This window comes from Canis lupus, chromosome 19 (genome assembly GCF_048164855.1).
Source record: "Canis lupus baileyi chromosome 19, mCanLup2.hap1, whole genome shotgun sequence".
Taxonomy (NCBI): Eukaryota; Metazoa; Chordata; class Mammalia; order Carnivora; family Canidae; genus Canis; species Canis lupus.
Window position 1 is genome coordinate 51,152,431 of NC_132856.1, and position 24,147 is coordinate 51,176,577.

A 24,147-nucleotide genomic window follows, 5' to 3' on the forward strand; every position below is an offset into this window, starting at 1 on the left:
AGATCAAGACCTGAGCTGACGGGATCCCTGGGTGGCGCAGCGGGTTGGCGCCTGCCTTTGGCCCAGGGCGCGGTCCCGGAGACCCGGGATCGAGTCCCACATCGGGCTCCCGGTGCATGGAGCCTGCTTCTCCCTCTGCATGTGTCTCTGCCTCTCTCTCTGTGACTATCATAAAAAAAAAAAAAAAAAAAAAAAAAAGACCTGAGCTGAGATCAAGAGTCAGAGGCTTGGGGTGCCTGTATGGCTCAGTCGGTTAAGGGTCTGCCTTTGGCTCAGGTCATGGTCCTGGGGTCCTGGAATTGAGCCCCACATTGTCAGGTTCCCTGCTCAGTAGTGAGTCTGCTTCTCTCTCTCCCTATACCCCTACCCCTGCTCATGGTTTCTCTCTCTCTCTCTTTCAAATAAATAAAATATTTTTTAAAAATTTATTTATGATAGTCACAGAGAGAGAGAGAGAGAGGCAGAGACATAGGCAGAGGGAGAAGCAGGCTCCATGCACCGGGAGCCCGACGTGGGATTCGATCCCGGGTCTCCAGGATCGCGCCCTGGGCCAAAGGCAGGCGCCAAACCATGCGCCACCCAGGGATCCCCATCAAATAAATAAAATCTTAAAAAAAAGTCAGAGGCTTAACCAACTGAGCCACTGAGGTGCCCCCTTACATATGTCTTAATATATGTCCTCCCTGTAAAGATCAAGGAGTTAATGATTTCACTGAAGTTTTCCAGCACAATAGATAACATCTAAGGAGTGACCTGGAGGGGTCATCATATACCTTCTCAAGACCACTGATTCCAGATACTTTGTCGCCAAGTCACCTGGCTCTAGGGCATGAGTGACTTATGGAAGACATCAGAGCACTTATCCTTGTTGGACCAGTTCCCAGATGCCTGAGAGGACATGCTGTACACCAAACCACCATTCTCAATAAAAACTCCAGACCCCAAAGATGAGACTCATTCTTTTCCTTTCTGAGTCTCCCAGATGCTCCATCTGAATCTGCTCTCCCTCTGTATCTTCAAAAAATTCTGCTCTCACTTCTTGCTGGCTTGGATTTGATTTCTATCCTGCATGTAGCCAAGGACCCTCTTGGCTGATCCTGTGGGACCCCCCTCTGGGTCCTGAGAGCGGGCCTCTCTGTATCAGTTTCTTTCTTTCTTTTTTTTTTTTAAAAGATTTATTTATTTATTTGTTTGTTTGTTTGTTTGTTTATTTATGAGAGAGAGAGAGAGAGAGGCAGAGACACAGGCAGAGGGAGAAGCAGGCTCCATGCAGGGAGCCCGACGCGGGACTCGATCCCGGGACTCCAGGATCACGGCCTGGGCCAAAGGCAGGCGCTAAAACCCCTAAGCCACTCAGGGATCCCCCTCTGTATCAGTTTCAACATTTTTTTCTTTTGCTTCCTCTCCTGTTTTTTATTTTGTTTTGTTTTGTTTTCCAATCACTGGATATACTTCAGGAGAGGGAGTATCCTCTCTACCCTGGTATTTATATGTATTTTTTCCTGCAGAGAGCCTCAAAGGAGTGCCATCAGGGTTAGGAGCCTCCCCCATGACAACTGGATGCTTTATAGGGTTTAAGGACCCTGGACTTAACTCAACTTTGAACTAATCCCTTTGCTGTGCCACAGGGAGTCCTTGAGTGTTGTTCCCTAAACTTGAGGCTTAGGATCTTTGCTGCAGTAGAGGCAGGGGTAGCAGTAGCATCAGAGGGACCTAAGGGTCCCGGAGCCCTCTGCGGCCAGGGGTCTGGACTCAGCCTACCATCTACTGGGTGCCTCTTACTCTGTTTTCTCTTTCTCTAACTAAATGATTGCTCTTTCAAGAGTGACCACCTGATGGGCCCTCCTTTTGCACAGGATATAGTCTCCTGGGCCACCCCACCCTCAGGGATATGGGGCCAACCCAGCCTCTGTCACAGCTTCACCCTAACACAGATATAAACCAGCAAATACATCTACCAGGACCACTTTAAGGAGGGCCTCAGTCTTACACGCCTTCTCTCAAATACCTAGGGATTCTGTAAACTGCCAACTCTGGTAGGCTGAACACAGAACTGAGGCTTGGGAGGGTCACCAGTGCGACACAGGGGGAGGGCAGCACTGGTGACAGCAGGAGCTTCTAGCAAGGAGCCCCCCGAGAACATGCTGCCATCAGGCATCAGAGCAGGTGAGCAAGTCAGAGCAAGAGAAGCAGATCCACAGCATAGCAGTCATGTCTGGACAAGGCTCACGGGGGCCAATAATTATGGTCACCTGAAGGGATGTGGTTCCATGCTGAGACTGATATCAGTGTGGCACGGGGACACACATACACATATCAAGATGGTAGGAAAAGGTTTCAAAATCACATAATAAAGGTCTCTGGGGGAGGGAAGGGCTGGCCCCCCAAAGCAGCTCTCAAATGGTTTCAGAAATCAATGAAAAGAGCCTGATATGGGGTTCATTGTGGCTGGGGGATAGGGTGGGGCAAGAATTCTTGCCCAGGGGCAGGGGCCTGTGTGATCTGAATCTCTTGCATCTTTGGAGGAGATAGATACCGCGCAGACTTTCTCAGCTTGATCAAGTAGTGAGAGGCATAAGAGAAAGAGGGAAGGAATAGGTTTAAACTGAGCAAACAATCAAAATATGAAATCTGATTGCTCATACAAGTAGAAAATTGTGGTTAAGAAAAACATGCATTTGCAAGTGGTTGTTTTCATATAAAGAAACATTAACAGGATGCTCAAGAAACAACCAACACTTATTTTTTGGGGGGTGGCTGGAGCAAGAGCTCTGGAGTGGACCAGGATATTCTGGTACTGAGTCTCTTTAGACTGTATTTTAGATACTTTTGCTAATCTTTGCATTATTATTATTTAAGGTAAACAGTAATATATGTATAAGCCATACTTTTTAATAGCCTTTATTTTGAATGATCTTACTTTGCTTTTTAAAATCTAATCAGTTTTTAAAAGAGCAATCATTCATTCATTCATTCATTCATTCATTCATTTATGAGAGACACAGAGGCAGAGACACAGACAGAGGGAGAAGCAGGCTCCCTGCAGGGATCCTGATGTGGAACTTGATCCTAGGACGCTGGGATCATGCCCTGAACCAAAGGCAGACACTCAACCACTGAGCCACCCAGGCGCCTCTCAAATTTCTTTCTATGTAGAACCCCTTCTAAGATTTTATCCTTTATTTATTTGAGAGAGAGAAAGCATAAGCAGTGGGAGGGGTACAGGGAGAGTGAGAAGCAGACCTCACACTACTGAGCAGTTAAGCCCAATGTGGTCTTGATCCCAGGATCCTGAGATCATGACCTGAGCTGAAGGCAGATGCTTAACCAACTGAGCCACTCAGGTGCCCTAGATTTCATCTTTTTAAACATGAACACTTATGGGGCGCCTGGGTGGCTCAGCTGATTGAGCGTCCAGCTTTTGATTTTGGCTCAGATCATGATCTCAGGGTTGTGAGACTGAGCCTGGGGTTTGGCTCCACCACACTCAGGAGGGAGTTTTTTTGATATTCTTTCCCCCTCTCTCCGCCCTTCCCCCTGTTCGTGAGTGCATTCTTTCTAAAATAAACAAATAAATCTTTTAAAAACTAAACATGAACAGTTAGAAAAGTTTAAGCCATAAAAAATAAAAAACTTAAAATTTCTAACTAGTGTAACAGGAGGCATTCTGGTTTCTCCTTACAACTCTTACTGACAGGTTATTTTAAGATTAAGTAGCATATTATAATGCACTATGGAATTGGCTCTCATCCATTAAATGTATTAGAATTATCAAAGATTTATGAAAGTTTTAAGTAGTTTTCCTCATATCAATTAAAGCAGAATTCATTTGCCTTACACTTTAACAGTATTACAGTATTCAAACTTCCAAAGCTCTCTCTAGGGGCATACACGTAAAAAACTGACCTCAAATGTAACATTTACCTGAGAACCTCAAATACATCCATCTCACATCTTGAGACTCTTTTGCCTAAAGGGAATAAATATTCTGTTTGGTCCCAAGATTCCTTATCTTCCATTGTATCTTTAAATCAACCTATACTTTTAAAGTCTAAGAACTAAAAATTTCATGCTCCTGTAAAGAACAGGATCACAAATGGCTAAGGGAAACTACATAAAGTTAAGAGCTGCAACATGCAATATACAAACATATACAAGGAAAGAAATACAAATATTTGAATCAGGTGAGATAAGCAATCTGCTCCCCACAGTTCAGAAGGAAGACTCACATTCCCGGCTTGTGGTCTAGACCTGTTGGGATGCAACCCCTGGAGTCAGGGTAGAGTTTTAGGGGGGTCACTTGAGCAGCCACAGGAATGAAGTCTGGGTACTACACACATACCTCTCAGAGTCTAATAGAAACATTCTTCTCTCCAGGTTCAAGTCTCACAAGTCAGGAAACTATTGGCCAGATGCAATTTAAGGATCTGACTCAAAAGAACTCCAAAATTCACAAACTCTTTGTCCAGAAGATATAACTCCAGACCTTCACAGACTTTCTCAATGTACAAAACTACTCTAAGTGCACCTACACTGTAGACGCAGAGCTCAAGCCTGTATCTAAAAACAGACCCAAGAAAACCACAATTACAATCTCAGAAAGAGCAACAATGGCCTGTTCCCTAATCCTATCCCCCATGGGCACCCCCAGCTTTCCTTGGCACTGTAGCTTCTCTCAGTTCCGTCTGTGGTGTCTGAGCAGGTAGGACACCTGGAGGGGGAGGGTCTTTATTAGCAAGAACGAGGAGGCCTTCAAGTACTTCCCTTCATAGGCTCACAGGGGTCCTTACCTTAGAAAACTGACCTCAGGCTTCTGCTTCCTACCAAGCTGCTCTGAACCACCACTAATGTTTTATTTTTTAAAAATATTTTATTTATTTATTCATGAGAGACAGGGAGAGGCAGAGACACAGGCAGAGGGAGAAGCAGGCTCCCTGCGGGGAGCGCAATGCAGGGACTCCATCCCAGGACCCCATCCAGGACCCTGGGATCCTGACCTGAACCAAAAGCAGACGTTCAACCACTGAGCCACCCAGGAACCCCACCACCACTAATGTTTTAAAAGTGATAAGCCCATTCATTGTTTGGACAAAATCACTTAAATCCAGTGTTTATGTGTAAGGGAGGGAAAAAAAATTGTAGAGAATTCTTATACTTCAACAAAAAAACATGGAAATATCTACTCCTCTCAAAAAATATTAAGCATGGGATCCCTGGGTGGCGCAGCGGTTTGGCGCCTGCCTTTGGCCCAGGGCGTGATCCTGGAGACCCGGGATCGAATCCCACATCGGGCTCCCGGTGCATGGAGCCTGCTTCTCCCTCTGCCTGTGTCTCTGCCTCTCTCTCTTTCTCTCTGTGTGACTATCATAAATAAATAAAAATTAAAAAAAAAAAAACATATTAAGCATGCCAGTTAATTATTACTTCCATGGCAAGAAATTGTTTGCAAACAATCATAATTGAACACACTTCTTGGTATTACAAAGTCTAAGTCCTCATAATTGCATTTGAAATCACCTAAAAGGACAAACCTCTATGTTACCATACCCAATCATAGAAAGAAAAAAGGCAACAAAATTTTTAATCAATATAATAATGGAATTTTTTTCCCCTAAAACTCACCCCTTTCTTCCCTCTTTGTAAAATTTTGTACTTTGGAGATTTACTGGTTAAATACATTTTAACTTAACTGAAAAATGCAGGCTTAAAGAAGTTGAATAAAATCACAAACTCAGGTAGGGGCAAGACTGACAGGTGACAACACTGAGGCAAGTCTCCAAAGAGGAACCGCCACCCAAAGGACTTCCCATAGGATGTTGGTGCCCAGGAAAGATTTTGAGAAGAGACGCAAAGGGATATCATATGACAGATTCCAGGTGGTTACTGTTGGCTCTCCTTTTATGTAAAATATCCATAGGCCAAAAGATAAAATTTAAAAAGAGCCATTCATGGCTCTGTGGATAAACGGTAAAACAGTGCGTAATTTGAAATGCATCACGGAGAACAAACGGTTAATAATGATGCTATGAACTGGAGAGGAAAGATGGCGTTTCGGAATGCAGGGAAAGATCTGGAAATTTAGGCATTTGCTGCCAGTCCTATGAAGAGCTGGGCTGGGGGCACAGGGCCGTAGCTTTGAACCCTTCTCTCCAAACGTTTGGAAAAGTGAGGGGAAACCGGGCCCCCCGGGGAGAGAGGGATGGGGGACCCACAGACCACAGCACCGCCCGCGCACGAACCCGGGGGACCGAGGCACGACTGTCCCCTGACGACCCTCCCCGCGGTCATCGCCCGACCCAGGGAGGCGCGGCCGCGCAGAGACGGGGCAGGACACGGGGGCCCCGGCGGCCGGCCGGACCCCGCGCTGCGTGCCGCGCCACCAGCGGCCTCGGGTCCCCAGACTCCAGAGTGCACCGCGGGGAGGCCGGGTCCCGCCACGGCCGGTTCCAGCCGGTCCCACCGGCCCCCGGCCCGACTCCTGGCCCCGCACACTCACCATCGCTCGCTCTCTGGGGTAGCGGGTCGGCCACCATCCGATTGCCGCGGCCGGCGGGGGTCACGGCGCCCGAGGCGGCGGCGGCGCCTCCCGGAGCCTCTCAGGGCGGCGAGAGGTGATGCGCGGCTCCGCGGCCAGCAGCGACGGCACACAGTCCCCGCCGTCCACAGCGCGTCGCCCGCACGTACGGTTCCGGCGGCTCCCCGGATTGGACGGTTCGCGAGGCCCCGCCCCCGCCCGCCTGACTGACAGCGGGCCGGAGGTCACGTCTTTGAGGCGACCTTGCTTGGCCAGTGGGCTGCAACCTGTTCCCGCCCAGGACGACGCTGCCTTGGACCCGAAGGCCGCCAGGCCACTCGCGCAACCGTGACCCTTCGTCACAAACACGGACAAAAGTGACCTCACAGTGCGTCATAATGATGGTGGTTCCATTTTGATCTTTGACCATCGTCCCGCAGGGAGTCGTCTGCCCACCGCGACCTCCCAACCCCACTCTTTGTATGGAAAGAGGCTCGCAGTCCTGGGGCACTTAGCTTCGTGGGAGGTGTGAGCCCCACAGTCCTGGACCAGGCCCGAAGCCTCGGGTGCTCGCATGTGAGAAACATTGCGGCAAAAAACCACCCGAAAACCGAAAACCGGTCAGTGTGATTCCCGTGATACTTACCTGTTCAGAGGTCAAAGAAGAAAACTGAAAGAACACTGCTTAGTGAGAAATAATCCACGGTAAAGGTATCAAGGATAAACAGCGTCAGGACGGTGGTCATCTGTGGGGCAGGATGGAGGTGAGCCAGACCGGGGGACGTGAGGAGACTCTCACTACTGCCCAGGTTAGGAATCTTGATGACTCCGAGGACGATTATATTAGCAAATCCTACCGCAAAATATTTTGTACATTCTTTCCTCAGTATATTTGATGATGGAAAATTTTTAAGAAGTAATTAAGGTTGAAAAAGAACAAAATTCATATGTTCATTTCTTCTGTAATATGGCAATGTGTTTTCATTTTCAGCTTTGGCAGAAAAAATTGGTAACAAGCCAACTGTCTATATGGAAAGAATGAGTTACATAAACTCATCATCATATGTACTTAAAAAAAAAAACCCGAAGGTATCAATATGAAAAGACCTGGAGGATTTATCAACAGAATAAGCCAAATATACTGCAATGTATATTCGATGTTACCTTTTCTGTAACCTGTTGAGACAGGTGGTTTCCCACCACCCCTTCCCCACCAAGGTTTGGTTGAGTAGTGGAGACAAAAACACACTACTAGGAATAGATGAAACGGGTTGTTAGTTTCATAAGGGAAGTTTCTGGGGGAGAACAAGGCAGGCCTCTCAAGCAGGTTGGAAATCCCTTGACAAAGCAAGGAAAGGAGACTGGCCTGTATTTTTATTGAGGTTGGTTGGAGGGTGGCTAGGGTGAGAGTTTGTGCACATGGGTAGGGACTTCTGCGATTGACTCTCTTGCCAGGGCTAAAGCTGAGCACCCAAGCTTTCTTATCACGTTGTACAGACGCAGAACACAAAGGGAAGGGGAAAGATATGACTTTAAAGTAGTTGGCTATCAGATAATAGAAAAAATATATATTGCTCTCTATCCCAGATTCCTGGCACTTGTAAATTCCTAGGGATAAGAGCAATAGGAGCCAGTCTTGTTTGGTCTTTGACTCTGTCTTGGGCACAGAGCTCCTGAAACCAGGTAAATTTATACTGATAAAAGCACTAGGAGCATCTTTTGTTCTAATGAGGTGACTCAATGGGCTCCTGGATGGGGGCTGGTCACAGAAAGTCCAAGCTATGATCAGGAGCTTGGAATTTTTAGGCCAACTGCCCATCCCCCAGAGAGGAGGAAGGAGCTGGAAATTGAGTTAATAATTCATCCTGTCTAGGAAGGGGTGCCTGGGCAGCTCAGTCAATTAAGCCTCTGACTCTTAGTTTCAGCTCAGGTCATGATCTCAGGGTCCTGAGACTGAGCCCTGCATTGGCCTCCATGTTCAGTGAGGAGTCTTTTTGAAGATTCTCTCTCACTCTCTGCCCCTCCCCCCTGCTTCTTTCTCTAAAATCAACCAATCAATCATTTAAAAAAATGATCATGTCTACATCAGTAAGCTTTCATAAAACCCCAATAGTATGAGGTTTGGAGACTTTTGCAGGTGGGAGACTACATCCATGTACTGGAAAGGTGGTATACCCCAACTCCATAGCGTCCTTCCAAGAACTCTCTACACACCCCTTCATCTGGCTGTTCATCTGTATCCCTTATCATATTCTTTGATAAACTGGTAACTGCAAGTGTTTCCCTGAGTTCTGGAATCTGTTCTATTAAGTTAATCAAACATACGGAGGGGATTGTAGGAACCTCTAATTTGTAGCAAGTTAGATGGAAGTTGTGAGTCACCTTGTTGGGACCTGCAACATGTGACTGGCATCTGAAGTGGGGTGGGAGAGGTCTTGTGGGACTGAGCCATTAACCTGTGGGATCTGCACTATCTACAGGTATATACTATTAGGACTGACTTAAATCACAGGATACCCTGCTGGTGTCACAGATGTGGGGAAAACCCCTCACACATTTGGTGACCAGAACTGTCAGAATAAGTAAAGTGTTCTGGCTGAATAGAAAGGAGATATAGAGGAGAAAAGAACTGAGTGTTCTCTGCTCAGGTATAATACTGGGTTTTCTCAACATATCAATAGTCAAATATTTAAAAATGGAGTCAGACTTCTGGTTTCTTCTCTGGCATGGAAGGAGTTTAGGTGACATTTCTATCCTTACCAAAAAAGCAAGCAAACTTAAAACCAATGATTCTTCTTAGATCTATAAAAGAATTAAGGTCACAGTACAAACTGCTGTCTCTGCAAAATTGGAGAGGCAGAATAGTAGCCATTTTGAAATATTCCTACAGTATTTTGTTCTTCTTAACAAGATCTGTCCTCAGAAGACTGTTTCTCAAGAATCACACAGGAGTAGGGAGGGAATAGCCAACTTGAGATACCTCCAGCCTTTCTGCCTGACCTAAGTTAAGGGTGTAGGGGAACTTAGATACACTTGTAAGATTCACAGGTCATTTTTCACTCCTCGCAGTCAATGTGTTGTATGTTTTTCAAAACCATTTCTCCAACTCTAACACCAACCAGGTGGCCTAGAATTCAATCCAATTCTAACACTCACCAGAGTTAACATCAGACTCCACAGCTTAAGGACACAATCCTACAAAATGGCCCCCACATCAGATGCCAGCTGTAAATGGGAGGCCCAGCTCTTGGAGTTTCCTTAGATACACTCCTATGTTTGTTAATTCAGTAGAAACACTATTAGAATACAAGCTCTTTACTTATTATTATTGATTTATTATAAAAGGTACAAGTCAGAAACAGCCAAATGGAAGAGGTGTATAAGACAAAGTAGGTAGGAGAGGTAGGGAACTTCCATGCCTTCACCAGATACAACACCCTCACACTACATTGATGTTTTCACCAATTTAGAATCTCTCTGAATCCCAAGGTTTAGGGGTTTTGGTGGAATTTCCTTACACAGATAGGCATAACTGATGAAATCATTGGCAGTTGGTGAATAACTCAATCTCTAGCTCCTTTCCAATCCCCAAAGGCTGGAGACTGGGCTAAAAATTCTAAGCCTCTAATCAAATCTTGGTCTTCCTGGCGATCAACCCCAATCCTGAAGCTGTCAAAGGGCTTACAGTCACCTCTTTGAATATAAAATGCTCCTATCACCTTTCTCACTCAGAAAGTCCAAGGGTTTTAGACAGTCTTTACTAGGAACTATGGACAAGAAAGACATTTTTAGGAAATGCCTGGTTGATTCAGTTTGGTGGTGCACGTGACTTTTGATTTTGGGGTTGTGAGTTCAAGGCCCACAGTGGGTATGGAGCCTCCTTAAAACATTTTTTTAAAAACTGATATTAAAAAAAATAAATAAATAAAATAAAAATAAAAATAAAAAACTGATATTTTTCTTTTTTTTTAAATTTTTATTTATTCATGATAGTCACAGAGAGAGAGAGGCAGAGACATAGGCAGAGGGAGAAGCAGGCTCCATGCACTGAGAGCCCGATGTGGGACTCGATCCTGGGTCTCCAGGATCGCGCCCTGGGCCAAAGGCAGGCGCCAAACCGCTGCGCCACCCAGGGATACCTGATATTTTTCTTATACCAAAGGTCACAGCCAAGAGACACATGCTCATTACAATCCTGAGACCAAATCAAGGCTACAGAACACTTCCTCTCCACCCACAATATTCCATTACATCAGGATGACACCCATTTAATAACAGTGCAATAAACTGAAAGAACTGTACATTTCAGAATTTATTTTAAGAAGTCTCTACAATACCCCCCAAAATGACATAGATGACAAAAGCAAAGACATTTGAGGGTATTTTAGCCTTTGACAGCTACAACAGATAGTAAACACAGCCTAAACACTAGTCAGGTAAACATGAACCCTCAAGCTAAGGACCTATATACTTTGGTTCCTTTTTCACAGTACATGACTGGTAACAACAAAAATATTAAAATAGACAATTTGAAGACATAGTACAAGTAAAAGAACTTGATTCAGATGTAGCAGGTATGTTGCAATTGTTAGACCAGAGATATAAAATAACCATGATTAATGTGCTAAGTGCTTTATTTTTTTTAAGATTTTATTTATTCATTCATGAGAGACACAGAGACAGAAAGAGAGGCAGGGACACAGGCAGAGGGAGTAGCAGGCTCCATGCAGGGAGCCCGACGTGGGACTTGATCCCGAGTCTCCAGGATCACACCCCGGGATGCAGGCAGCTCTAAACTGCTGCGCCACCGGGGCTGCCCTGCTAAGTGCTTTAATGGAAATAGTGGATGACATACAAAAACAGATAATTAGGTAACATAATCAGAGAGAAAGAACCAAGAGAAATATGCAAGAAATGAAAAGCAATACAACAGAAGAAAAATGAATTCTTTTGGGGAGTCTCATCAATACAGTGGAAATATGTGAGTAAAGATTCAGTGAGCTTGAGGAAATGTCAATAGAACCTTCCAAAACTGAAATGCAAAGAGAATTTTAAAAAAGGCAAAACAAATATAAGAAATTTGGGACAATTACACAAGGTATAACTAACATAATTGGACTACATGAAGGAGAAGAAAAACAGGAACAGGAGATATAAGTGAAACAATAATGACTGAGATATTCCCAAGTTAATGTTATACATCAAACCACAGATCCAGGAAGCTCAGAGATCACCAAAGAAGATAAAAGCCTACAAATGCATACCTAGAAATGCCATATTCAAAGTTGAGGAAAAAAGACAAAGGGAAAATCTTGAAAGAAACTAGGGAAGAGGGGCACCCGGGTGGCTCAGTTGGTTAAGTGTCTGCCTTCAGCTCAGGTCATGATTCTAGGGTTCTGAGATCCAGCCCTGTATTGGGCCCCCTGTTCATCAGGTAGTCTGCTTCTCTATTTCCCTCTTCCACTCCCCCTCCACTAGTGCACTGTCTTTCTTTCACTCTGCTTTCTCTCTAATAAGTAAAAATTTTCAATCTTTTTTATTTTTTTAATAATAAATTTATTTTTATTGGTGTTCAATTTGCCAACATACAGAATAACACCCAGTGCTCATCCCATCAAGTGCCCCCCTCAGTGCCCGTCACCCTTTCACCCCCCCCCCGCCCTCCTCCCCTTCCACCACCCCTAGTTCGTTTCCCAGAGTTAGGAGTCTTTATGTTCTGTCTCCCTTTCTGATATTTCCTACTACAATCTACAATCTTTTTTAAAAAAAGAAACTAGGGATGCCTGAGTGGCTTAGTGGTTGAGTGTCTGCCTTTGGCTCAGGTTGTGATCCCGGAGTCTTGGGATTGACTCCCCCATCGGGCTCCCCGCAGGGAGCCTACTTCTCCCTCTGCCTATGTCTCTGCCTCTCTGTCTCTTACGAATAAATAAATAAATAAAAATCTTTAAAAAAAAAAGAATCTAGGGAGAGAAAAGCCTTAGTTATATAGAAAGAAAAGAACTAAATCAGTCTTCTTTTCAGAAACCATGCAAACAGGAAGAGAGTTTTGTCAAATAGCTAAGCGTTGAAGGAAAAAAAAAACCAACTGCAATTCTGTGTCAAACAAAATTATCCTTCAAAAGTGAAGGAGAAAAATACACTTTCTGACACAAAACTTGAGGGAATTTGTCACCAGTAAAACCTGCTTCCCAAGAAATGCTAAAAGAAACTTATCAGGAAGAAGGTAACAACAAAGAAAGGGAGAGTATCAGAGAAGGAATCAATGAAGGTAAAATACAATGATTTGTTTTTGCTCTTTTTATTTAATCTGACAACGTTTTGTTCAGTCATAATAGCAATGTTTTCATTATAGCTTATCATTATAGCAAAATGAATGACAACAATGTTATAAGGGACAGGTAGGGAGGAATTGGTAATACTCCATTATGAGGTACTTCCTCATCCAGTGAGTGGTATAGTGTTGCTTCAGAGAGGGGTTGGGTTAGCTGTAAATGTATACTGAAACTCAAGCCCAACAACCAAAAAAACTATAATGATATGCAGAGAGAGCAGAAATGGAACCTTGTAAATTGTTCAATAAAGGGCAGAGAAGGAAAAAAGGAAAAGAGGAACAAAGGCAGTAAATAGAAAACAGTAAAAAATATAGATTTTAATATAACAATCATTTTATTTTTTTAAAGATTTTATTTAAGAGAGAGTGAGCAAGAGAGTGAGAGAGAGCATGAGCAGAGGGGAAGGGCAGAAGGAGAAGCAGGCTCCCCATTTAGCAGAGAGCCCAATGTGGGCCTCAATCGCAGGACCCTAGGATCATTACCTGAGCTAAAGGCAGACTCCCAACCGATTTAGCCACCCAGACACCCTGCCAACAATCACTTTAAACAACTAAATACAAGAGAAATACAACAACTCTCACAGTGGGTAGCAAAATAACAATTACATGTTGTTTACAAGAAACTTAGCTATAGAGTAAGAAAGAAAAGGATTAAGTCAGACTTCTTTCCAGAAATCATGCTTTCCAGGGTACCACTCTAGGGAAAACAAAAAGGAAGCTCTTAGTACCCGGCCTGGCTTTGAGGGATCAGAAGAAGGCATAAAATCTTAAGAATTAGGGAAAACAAAAAGGAAGCTCTTAGTACCCGGCCTGGCTTTGAGGGATCAGAAGAAGGCATAAAATCTTAAGAATTACCTCTAAAAGGTGAACCAGAGGTGTGAAGCAGGCACATCAATAGAAATGGCCTGAGAGCCTCAGAATCCCTAGCCAGGCTGACTGGTGAAGTTGTTTCTATTTTTAAAAGATTTTATTTATTTATTCATGAAAGACACAGAGAGAGAGGCAGAGACACAGGCACAGAGGGAGAGGCAGGCTCCCTGCAGAAAGCCCCACGTGGGACTCGGATCTCAGGATTCCAGGATCACGCCCTGAGCTGAAGGCAGATGCTCAACCACTGAGCCACTCAGGTGGCCTGGTCAAGTTGTTTCTAAAGAAGTGACTGCTTCACATGCAAAGAACTAATGCAAGACTTCAAGGAACACACACACACATACACACAAACGAAGGAAAAATGATGCCAACAAAGGAACACAATACTTTTCCAGTAACTGGTCCAATAGAAATGGAGATATGCAAATTGTTGATAAAATTGTTCTAAGAAAGCTCAACAGGCTTCACAAGAACACAGACAATGTGGTGTCTCTCTCAGTTGGATGGGGGCTCCCTAATGTGAGATGATGATCAGGAGGAAGCTGGCGGCATTGGTGGTAAAAGGGTTCACCCAAGGTAGAACAAAGAAGATAGAATTTTATTGAATACACCGCAAGGAAGTAGTGGGCAGGACAGCAGAGGAGAGACAATCTGCCACGAGGCAGTGGGTGGGGGCTATTTTTAAGAGAGAACATGAGGCGGTATGGTGACGTATGGAATTTTCCCTTTTTTTGGTAACTATGTCTGCTTGTAAGTAGCCCATTGGTTAGTTAGGGCCTGTGAATATTTTGAGAGGGGTCGCCTGATGGGCCTGTTTGTATTCAGCCAAAGGGTGGGGGTCACTTTGGGCCCCTTTGCCTTGATCAAGTTTCCACTGTTCAAGCCTGTTGTCTAAAAGCAGCCTCTACAGACAATTCAATGAAATCTAGAAAATAATACATGAACAAACAAGAAGTATGGTAGATGATAGAAATCATAATGAACCAAACCGGAATTCCAGCACTGAAGAATAAATGAAATGGGAAAATGCAAATAGAGTGCTTCAAGCATCAAGTTCAATGAATATGATGAAAGGATCAATGAAGACCAATCATTTGAAATTATACAGATGAAGGAGGGAAAAAAAAGGAATGCAAAGGAATGAAGAAAGTCTATGAGATTTAGGGGACACCAGTAAAAGAAATAATATAAGCGTTACAGAAACTTCAAACTTCTTCTTAAGACTGAATCATGAAATATGAAGCAAGAGAGAGTGAAAGGTAGAAAGCTTATTTAAATAAATAATGGCTGGGGTGCCTGGGTGGTACAATTGGTTAAGTATCTGACTCTTGGTTTTGGCTCAGGTCTTGGAATTGTGGGATTAAGTCCCCCATCAGGCTCTGCACTTAGCACAGTCTGCTTGAGATTCCCTCTCCCTCTGCCCCTCTCACTCATGCCATCTCTCTCTCTCTAAAATAAATAAATATGTTTAAAAATAATAAAGAAATAATGTCTGGAAACTTCCCAAATCTTGGGAGAGATGTGGACAGACAGGTTCATGAAACTCAAAGATTCCTAAATAGGATGAACCTGAAGAAGACTTCACAAAGATGCATTAAAATCAATTCATCAGGGGTGCCTGGGCGGCTCAGTGGTTGAGCGTCTGCCTTTGGCTCAGGGCATGATCCCACAGTCCCCGGATTGAGTTCCACATCAGGCTTCCTGCATGGAGCCTGCTTCTCCTTCTGTCTATGTCTCTGCCTCTCCCTCTGTGTGTGTGTCTCATGAATAAATAAATAAAATCTTAAAAAATATATTATTTAAAAAAATAAAATCAATTCATCAAAAAGACAGAGAGAACTTTGAAAGTAGTAAGAGGAAGGCCAAACATCACATACAAGGAAATCCTAATTAGACTATTAGCAAATTAATCAACAGAAACCTTGAGGACATGAGATGGTGAAATGATTTATGCAAGGTGCTGAGAGAAGGAAACTGGCAACCAAGAATGCTTTACTTGGCAAGGCTATCCTTCAGAAGGGAAGGAAAGAGAAGGACTTTTCCAGACAAAACTAAGGGAGTTTCATCACCTCTAGACCTGCCTTACAAGAAATGCTATAGGAATTTTATTAAGCTGACATGAAGGGATTCTAATTAGTAACATGAAAATATATGAAAGCATAAACTATCTGGTCAAAGAAACCAAGAGTTGGTCATTTGAAAAGATACACAAAACTGGCAAACCTTTAGGTAGACTAAGAAAAAAGAAAAGATTAATAAAATCAGAGGAGTGCATGGGTGGTTCAGTCAGTTGAGCATCCAACTCTTGATTTTGGCTCAAGTCACAATCTCAAGGCCCTTGGATCAAGCCCCACGTCTGGCTCCATACTCAGTGCAGGGTCTGCTTTTTATTCTTTCTCTCCTACTCGCTCCACCCTTCCTGACTCCCTGCTTGTACTCTCTCTATATATAAAATAAATAAGTAAGTAAGTAAATAAAGTTGGGATGCCTGGGTGGCTCAGTGGTTGAGCGTCTGCCTTCGGCTCAGGGTGGTGATCCCAGAGTTCTGGGATCGAGTCCCACATCGGGCTCCCTGTGAGGAGCATGCTTCTCCTTCTCCCTGTGTCTCTGCCTTCTTTCTGTTTCTCTCATGAATAAATAAATAAAATCTTTTTAAAAATAAATAAATAAATAAATAGATACCATCTTTAAAGAAAGCCCTTTAATAAAATTAGAAATTAAGAAGAAATCATAACTGATAGCACAGAAATACAAAGATTCATAAGAGATTACTATGAATGTCAACAAATTTGATAATCTACAAGTATTGGATAAACTCTTATAAACATACAACTTCCTAAGACTGAATCATGAAATATAAAAACAAAAGCTCAGTAATAAGTAAGGAAATTGAACCAGTCATCAAAAACCTCCCAACAAAGAAAAGCCCAGGACCATATAGCTCCACTGTAAATTCTACCAAATACTTTAAAAATTCATACTAATCCTTCTCAAACTCTTTCAACAAATTAGAGAGTAAGAAACACTTCTGGAATGCCTGGGTGGCTCTGGTTGAGCATCTGCCTTTGGCTCAGGTAGGGATCCTGGGGTCCTGGGATCGAGTTCTACATCAGGCTCCCCACAGGGAGCTGCTCCTCCCTCTGCCTATGTCTCTGCTTCTCTGTCTCTCATGAATAAATAAAATCTTAAAAAAAAAACACTTCCAAAATCATTTTATGATTTAGCATTACATTGATAACAAAGTCTGACAAGGACACTCCAAGAAAAGAAAATTACAAGCCAATATCCCTAGGAAACATAGATGCAAAAATCCTCTACAAAATACTAGGCTATCAAATACAACAACACATTACAAGACTTATTCAACATGATCAAGGGGCTTTATCCCTGGGATGCAAGGATGGTTCAACATATGCAAATCAATAAATGTGGTACACTGAATTAATAAAATGCAAGATAAAAATTATAGGATCATTTCAACAGGTGCAGAAGAGGCATTTGACAAAATCCAACATCCTTTAATGATGAAGTAAAACAAATTAGGTATAGAAAGAATGTACCTAATATAATAAACACCATATATGACACAGCTAATGTTATACTGAATGCAGAAAAGTGACTTCTGCAGAACTATGACACCTGGCAAGAAACTGAGGAGAGCATTAAGGTAAGACATATCTATTTGTCCCCTATTTTATATTCAGTAACTCCCCTACATTATCAGGGTAACTTGCTTAAATTTTCTGGAATCCCAAAATAGCTGTAATTTGAACCCTAGTATTATTTGCATGAAGGTTTCTGAATTTGTGCTTTGAAGCAGATGGCAAAATTAACTCAAAATCTCTGCTGTAGAGACCCCTTTCAAACTCTTAGTCTTGTAAAGAGTTGTTTAAACAGTAGCCCCGTGGGGATCCCTGGGTGGCTCAGCGGTTTAGTGCCTGCTTTTGGCCCAGGGCATGATCCTGGAGTACAGGGATCCAGTCTCACATCAGGCTCCCTGGATGGAGCCTGCTTCTCCCTCTGCCTGTGTCTCTGCTTCTCTCTCTCTCCATGTCTATCATGAATAAATAAATAAAATCTTTTTTAAAAAATTTAACAGTAGGGATCCCTGGGTGGCGCAGCGGTTTGGCGCCTGCCTTTGGCCCAGGGCGCGATCCTGGAGACCCGGGATCGAATCCCACATCGGGCTCCCTGCATGGAGCCTGCTTCTCCCTCTGCCTATGTCTCTGCCTCTCTCTCTCTCTGTGTGACTATCATGAATAAATAAATAAAATCTTTAAAAAAAAATTTAACAGTAGTCCCGTAACCTTTTTTTTTTTTTTTTTTGTTATTGTGTTGATTCCTTTAGTATATCTTGGATTTCCAATTGGGTGAAATGGTGGACCTTTCTTTCAGCGTTTTTCTCTTTTCTTCCTTCCCTATTTTGTTTTGTTTTTGGTGATGATTTGGGTCTTATTTGTTTTTGTTTGTCACTGGATGAAGTTCAGGGAAGAGAGCATTCTCTCTACCTTGATATTTATGTATTTTTTCCTCCAGAGAGCCTCAAATCAGTGCCATCAGGGACAGGAAACTCTTCTGTGACAACTGGTTACTTTATAGGATTTGGAAATCCTGGACTTAAGTCAGTTTAAACTCATACCTTCGCTGTGCCACAGTGAAGCCATGTGTATTTTCCTCTATACCCTTGAGGGTCAGAATATTGCTGCAGTAGAGGCAGGGCAGCAGCCACAGAGGTATTTAAAGATCCTAGTGAGTCCTTTGGTATTTGGGGTCGGGACTCAGCCTGCATTCTAATGACTGCCTTTTTCCTCTCTTCTCTTTCTCTCTCTTTTTAAAGACTTTATTTATTTATTCATGAGAGACACAGAGACAGAGAGCCAGAGACATAGGCAGAGGGAGAAGCAGGCTCCATGCAGGAAGCCTGATGTGGGATTTGATCCCGGGACCCCGAGATCATGCCCTAAACCAAAGGCAGATGCTCAACCGCTGAGCCACCCAGGCACCCCTCTCTTTCTTTTTTTAAGTGACAGCTGTCTCAGGAGTGACCCCTGGATGTGCCCTTCTCTTATATAGTCTTCTCTCCCACCTCCACCCCCTGGGATATCTCAGGGCCAACCTAGCCTTTATCATTGCTTCATTCGAACACACAGATAAATCCCTGCAAACACATCAACCCAGGACCACTGTAAGGAGGGCCCCAATCCCATCCTCCTGCTCTGAAGGCCTAGGAATCCTAGAACTACCACCCCTGGTCAGTTGAATCTAGAACTTAGGCTTGATAGGCTCACCAAAACAGGGCAGCACAGCACACAGCATGAGCTCCTGAGGCCCCGGCAGCCCATAGTGCATGCCACCATCAGGTAGCAGAGCAGGTGAGCAAGTCAGAGTAAGAGAAGACAGACCTTGGGTGGTAGCTTTGTTTGGATATGCTGCTCACGACCAAGTGTTATGGTCACCTGCAGATATGTGGTTCCTGTGTTAAGACTCATGCCCCTCCTCCCTGCCCCCAAAACACACATGCACATCAAGAGGGTAAGAAAAGGCTTAGGACTCACATAATTGAGATCTAGGGGAGGGGAGGCCAGTCTCTCAAGCAGCTCTGAAATGTGTTTCAAAAAGCAAGGAAAGGAGCTCATCATGGGTTTTTACTGTGGCTGGGGATTAAAGAAAAAAAAATTCAATGACACTTGTCAAAGACAGTAGAGCAGATTTTTTAAAGATTTTATTTATTTATTCATGAGAGACACACACAGAAAGAGAGAGAGGGAGAGGCAGAGACACAGGCAGAGGGAGAAGCAGGCTCCATGCAGGGAGCCCAACGTGGGACTCAATCCCAGGTCTCCAGGATCAGGCCCTGGGCTAAAGGTGGCACTAAACCACTGAGCCACCAGGGCTGCCCCAGTAGAGCAGATTTTATTCAGAACCACTGTGACAGGTATAGAGACAATGGCAATGAGATTTCACAATGGGTGAGAAAGAGCTGGGGCTCAATTCTGAATACAGCATGGGCAAGTGGGAGTTTATGGCCAGAGAATAGGGTGGAGGTCAGTGAAAAGAGAATTACCAAGAGAAAAATCAGGGTAAGCTGGTTCTGGCTAAAATGACCTAACAGGACTCTTACTCAAGACAGGCCAGGTGGTGGGGGGAGGAACATGATCAAATATCAAAAGTGTAGATATGGAGGGGATGGGGGTGATTCTGGTTCAACTGACTTAGCAGGATTCTTGCTAAAACTGGATTTTTCAAGAAGCTACCCAGACAGATTTACGAGAAGGTTCAGGAGCCTAACTCAAGTTTGGTCAAGCAAAGAATCTTTGTCAGGGGTGGGGCCAGGGAAAGAATTCTGCACACAGGGGCTTGTGTACTTGGAATCTGAAGCCAGTGCCATATAAGGGAGCCTCCAGATTTTCTTGTCTGTTTGTTCAACTGTGGAGATAAGGGAAAGAGGGAGGGGTGAAGAGTAAGCTGTCAACAAACATCAAAAGAGTCTGGCTGCTCATTACAAGGACACACATGGGTAAGAAAAATATGCATTGGAAATGGCTTGGTTTCCATAAAAAGAAACATTAACACTGGCAGGAAGCTCATGAAATGATCAACACTTTATTTGAAGACGGCTGGAGTTACAGCCCCGGAGCAGAGCAGGACATTTGGGCAGTGAGTTTTCATAAGTTAGACTTTCCTTTTTTTTTTTTTTTTTTTAAGATTGTTATTTATTTATTCATGGAAGACACACACAGAGAGGCAGAGACACAGGCAGAGGGAGAAGCAGACTCCTCACAAGGAACCCGATGCGGACTCGATCCAGGGTCTCCAGGATCACACCCTGGGCTGAAGGCGGCGCTAAACCACTGAACCACCCGGGCTGCCCCTAGACTTTCTGTCTTACAGATTTACTTCAAATAAACAGAAGTTTGTATATACTGTGTTTTACTACTTAGCAGGCTTTATTTAATTTTAACTCTTGTACATAGGAGACCATTCGAAGATTCAATTCTTTTAAGATTTTATTTATTTGAGAGAGAGAGACAGAGCACAAGGAGGGGGAGGGGCAGAGAGAGAAGAAGAAGTGGACTCCCAGTTGAGCAGGGAGCCTGAGTCGAGGCTTAATCTCAGGACCCTGGGATCATGACCTGAGCTGAAAGCAAATGCTTAACTGACTGAGCCACCCAGGCACCCCTTAATTCATTTTTTAAAGGATTTTATTTATTTGAGGGAGAGGGGTGAGCAGGGGAAGGGGCAGAGGGAGAAGCAGACTCCCTACTGAGCAGGGATCCTGACATGAGGTTCAATCCTGGGACTCCAGGATCATGACCTGAGCTGAAGGCAGACACTTAACCAACTGAGCCACTCAGGCTCCCCTTTTTATTTTTCAGTAATCTCTACCCCTAGTGTAAGGCTCAGCCCCACAACCTTGATTGTAGTGGAGGACAATCAAGAGTCTTGTGCTCCACCAACCGAGCCAACTAAGTGTCCCAGATTTAATTCCTTTAAACACTAACAGTTACAAAAGTGAAAAGCATAGAAAAAGAATATTTTCTTATCTTTTTCTAACTAGAAGGACATGTAGCATCATAGTTTGTCCTTCCCCTAGGTTCAATACTGGGTGTCTTCAGAAATAAGTAGAATCTTCTGATGCAATAGGGTTTGGGTTAAATATATTGGATTTTCAGGATGCCTGGGTGGCTCAGTGGTTGAGTGTCTGCCTTCGGCCCAGGGCATAATCCCAGTGTCCAGGATCGAGTTCCACATCGGATTCCTTGCAGGAAGACTGCTTCTCCCTCTGCCTATGTCTCTGCTTCTGTGTCTCTTATGAATAAATAAATTTAAAAATCTTTTTAAAAATGTACTGGATTTTCAAAGACTTCATTTTTTTAAAAAAATATTTTATTTATTTATTTGAAGTCACTGTGAGAGAGAGCGCACAAGTAGGAGGGAGAGGCAGAGGGAGGAGACTCCCCGCTGAGCAGGGAGCCTGACAGGGGACTCCATCGCAGGACCCCGGGATCATGACCCTAACCAAAGGCAGATCCCTAACCGAATGAGCCACCCAGGTCTCCCCAAAGAATTAATAAGCTATGAGTAGCTTTCCTCACATCAATTAAAATAGCAATTCACATTCTTTACCCTTTTAAATATCTGTGTCCTCTGGGGACACACACATACAAACACTGATGTAGAAATGAAACCATGTACCTGAAAAACTGAAGCACGGTCATCTCAAATCTTGAAGTGCTTTTGCCTAAAAGGAACAAAAATTCTATTTAGTTCCATAGTTTTCTTGCCTTACTGCCATCATGTCTCTCCATCAACTTACATTTTCAAGCCCAAGAAACAAAAAAAGTTATTTCTCCCACAGGGAATAAAATTATGAAGTACCAGGGTGCCTGAGTGGCTCTGTCAGTTAATCATGTGACTCCTGATTTTAGCCCAGGTCGTGATCTCAGGGTCGTGACACTGAACCCTGTGTCAGGCTCTGTGGTGGACATGGAGCCTGCTTAAGATTCTCTCTCTCTCCCTCTGCACCTCCCCCATCTCCCTCCCTTTCTAAAATAAATAAAAAATTACAAAGTACTAAGGGAAACTAGAACCAAAGGGCTGTAATACTCAATCTGAAAAGGAATCCAGAGAAAAGAAACATAAACATTGGATTCAGCACAGATGATCAGCCTGCTTAGGAAAGCCACATTCAGAGAGTAAAACACACTCTGGTCTCTCCCAGTGGAGACAAAAGCCCTGGAGTTGGTAGATCCCAGTAAAGTGGGGGGTAGGAGGGTGAGGAAAGGACACCTGAGCAGCCATAGGAATGAACCCTGAACTCCCCTCCCTCTCTGAGGCTTCCATTCTCACAAGTGAGGAAACTCTCAGATGGATTCAGTTTTAGGTTGCTACCAGATGAACTCCCAAATTCATGAACCCTAAACCCAGACGCAGAACTCCTGACTTTCACAGACTTTCTCAATACAAATTACCCTGGAGTGCATCTGCAGGTGAAACTTGAAACTATGTCTAGACACAGACACAAGGGTACCACAGTTACCTCGAAGGGCCTCATCATCCCTTTGTGCATATGCATCCCCAGCGTTCCAGGCTCTGTAGCTTCTCTTCATACAATGGCTCCTTCTGTGCTGGGTATGAGCAGGAAGGACTTCTGCAGAGGCTCCTCAGGAAGAACCAGCTGGGTTCTTTTTTTTTTTTTTTTTTTAAAGATTTTATTTATTTACATATGAGAGACCAGAGAGAGAGAGGCAGAGACACAGGCAGAGGGAGAAGCAGGCTCCATGCAGGGAGCCCGGGACTCCAGGACCACACCCTGGGCTGAAGGCAGGTGCTAAACCGCTGAGCCACCCGGGCTGCCCCCCCCCCCTTTTTTTTAAAGATTTATTTATTCTTGAGAGACAGAGAAAGAGAGAGAGAGAGAGAGAGAGAGGCAGAGGGAGAAGCAGGCTCCACGCAGGGAGCCCGATATGGGACTGGATCCTGGGACTCCAGGATCATGCCCTGGGCCGAAGGCAAGCGCTCAACCGCTGAGCCACCCAGGGATCCCTGAACCAGCTAGGTCTTGAAGGTATTTCCCTATGCAGGCTCAATGAGAAACGGGGTGGGGAGCCTACCTTGGGTCTAGTCATAGTCTTCTGCTCCTAGTCCCATAGCTTTGGACTATATTGATATATTTAATGACACAAACCCAGTATTAAATAATCTAGAAAAACCGCACAAATCCAATGTTTATGTAGAAAAGATGGAAGAAGATTGTAAGGCTTTTTTTTTTCCAGCTCAACAAGAAAATCCACAAGTATTTATTACTTTACGAAACAATGAGAGTAGATTATTATTTCCATGGCAAGAAGCTGTCCTATAAACAAACATACTTGAATATTATTTTTTGAAGATTTTATTTATTTATTTATGAGAGACCAAGAGAGAGACAGAGAGGCAGAGACACACAGGCAGAGAGGGAAGCAGGCTCCATACAGGGAGCCGGATGTGGGACTCAATCCCGGGTCTCCAGGATCACTCCATGAGCTGAAGGTGGCGCTAAACCGCTGAGCCACCCAGGCTAGTACTTGAATATTCTAATTGCTGGAATTATATTGGAAACTGCTCCCCTTCGCCCTCACATTAAAAAACAAAACAATACAGACCTTAGAATATTATTACACCTTCTCAGGGGTAAAAAAAATGAGAAACAGGAAATTTTAACACATGTATGTGATACTAGAATATTTTATTTTTTCTGAAATTCACCTTTTGTGTTTTGGGAATATTTAATACTTTTTCAATCTATCAAGTAAATATATTTTATTTAATTGAAACTGGAAACTAAAAGTGAATGAATTTTATCAAAGTGACAAATCTTGGCATGGGCAGGGCTGGCAGGACAGATCACCCAGGAAACTTTCAAAAGAGGAACCTCCCCCCAAAAGGACTT

At 43.7% G+C, this 24,147-nt stretch overlaps 2 protein-coding genes across 16 annotated transcripts in view; one reads left to right on the forward strand and one right to left on the reverse strand.

The window, feature by feature from the left end:
* LOC140610744 (uncharacterized) overlaps positions 1 to 24,147 on the reverse strand; it is a 47,263-nt gene that overhangs the window by 22,340 nt on the left and 776 nt on the right. For 5 of the 8 annotated variants that reach the window (XM_072787127.1, XM_072787134.1, XM_072787132.1 and 2 more), the window contains exon 1: positions 6,497 to 6,842. In XM_072787127.1, coding sequence (XP_072643228.1) covers positions 6,497 to 6,499 — 3 coding nt within the window. In that variant the 5' untranslated portion in view covers positions 6,500 to 6,842. Of the gene's footprint in view, positions 1 to 6,496; positions 6,843 to 19,270; positions 19,370 to 21,911; positions 21,958 to 22,755; positions 22,903 to 24,147 lie in introns of those variants that run through there. The other 3 variants (XM_072787124.1, XM_072787135.1, XM_072787131.1) reach the window with 3 other exon arrangements.
* Positions 6,712 to 24,147, forward strand: part of LOC140610745 (uncharacterized) — a 40,857-nt gene continuing 23,421 nt past the window's right edge. Inside the window, exons 1-3 of one of the 8 annotated variants that reach the window (XR_012012284.1) lie at positions 6,741 to 7,278; positions 17,199 to 17,382; positions 20,421 to 20,638. Coding sequence is in view for 3 of the 8 variants with exons in the window: in XM_072787137.1 (XP_072643238.1) it covers positions 7,273 to 7,323 (51 nt within the window). In the remaining 5 variants the exon portion in view is untranslated. Of the gene's footprint in view, positions 7,324 to 17,198; positions 17,383 to 20,420; positions 20,639 to 24,147 lie in introns of those variants that run through there. The other 7 variants (XM_072787141.1, XM_072787143.1, XM_072787140.1 and 4 more) reach the window with 7 other exon arrangements.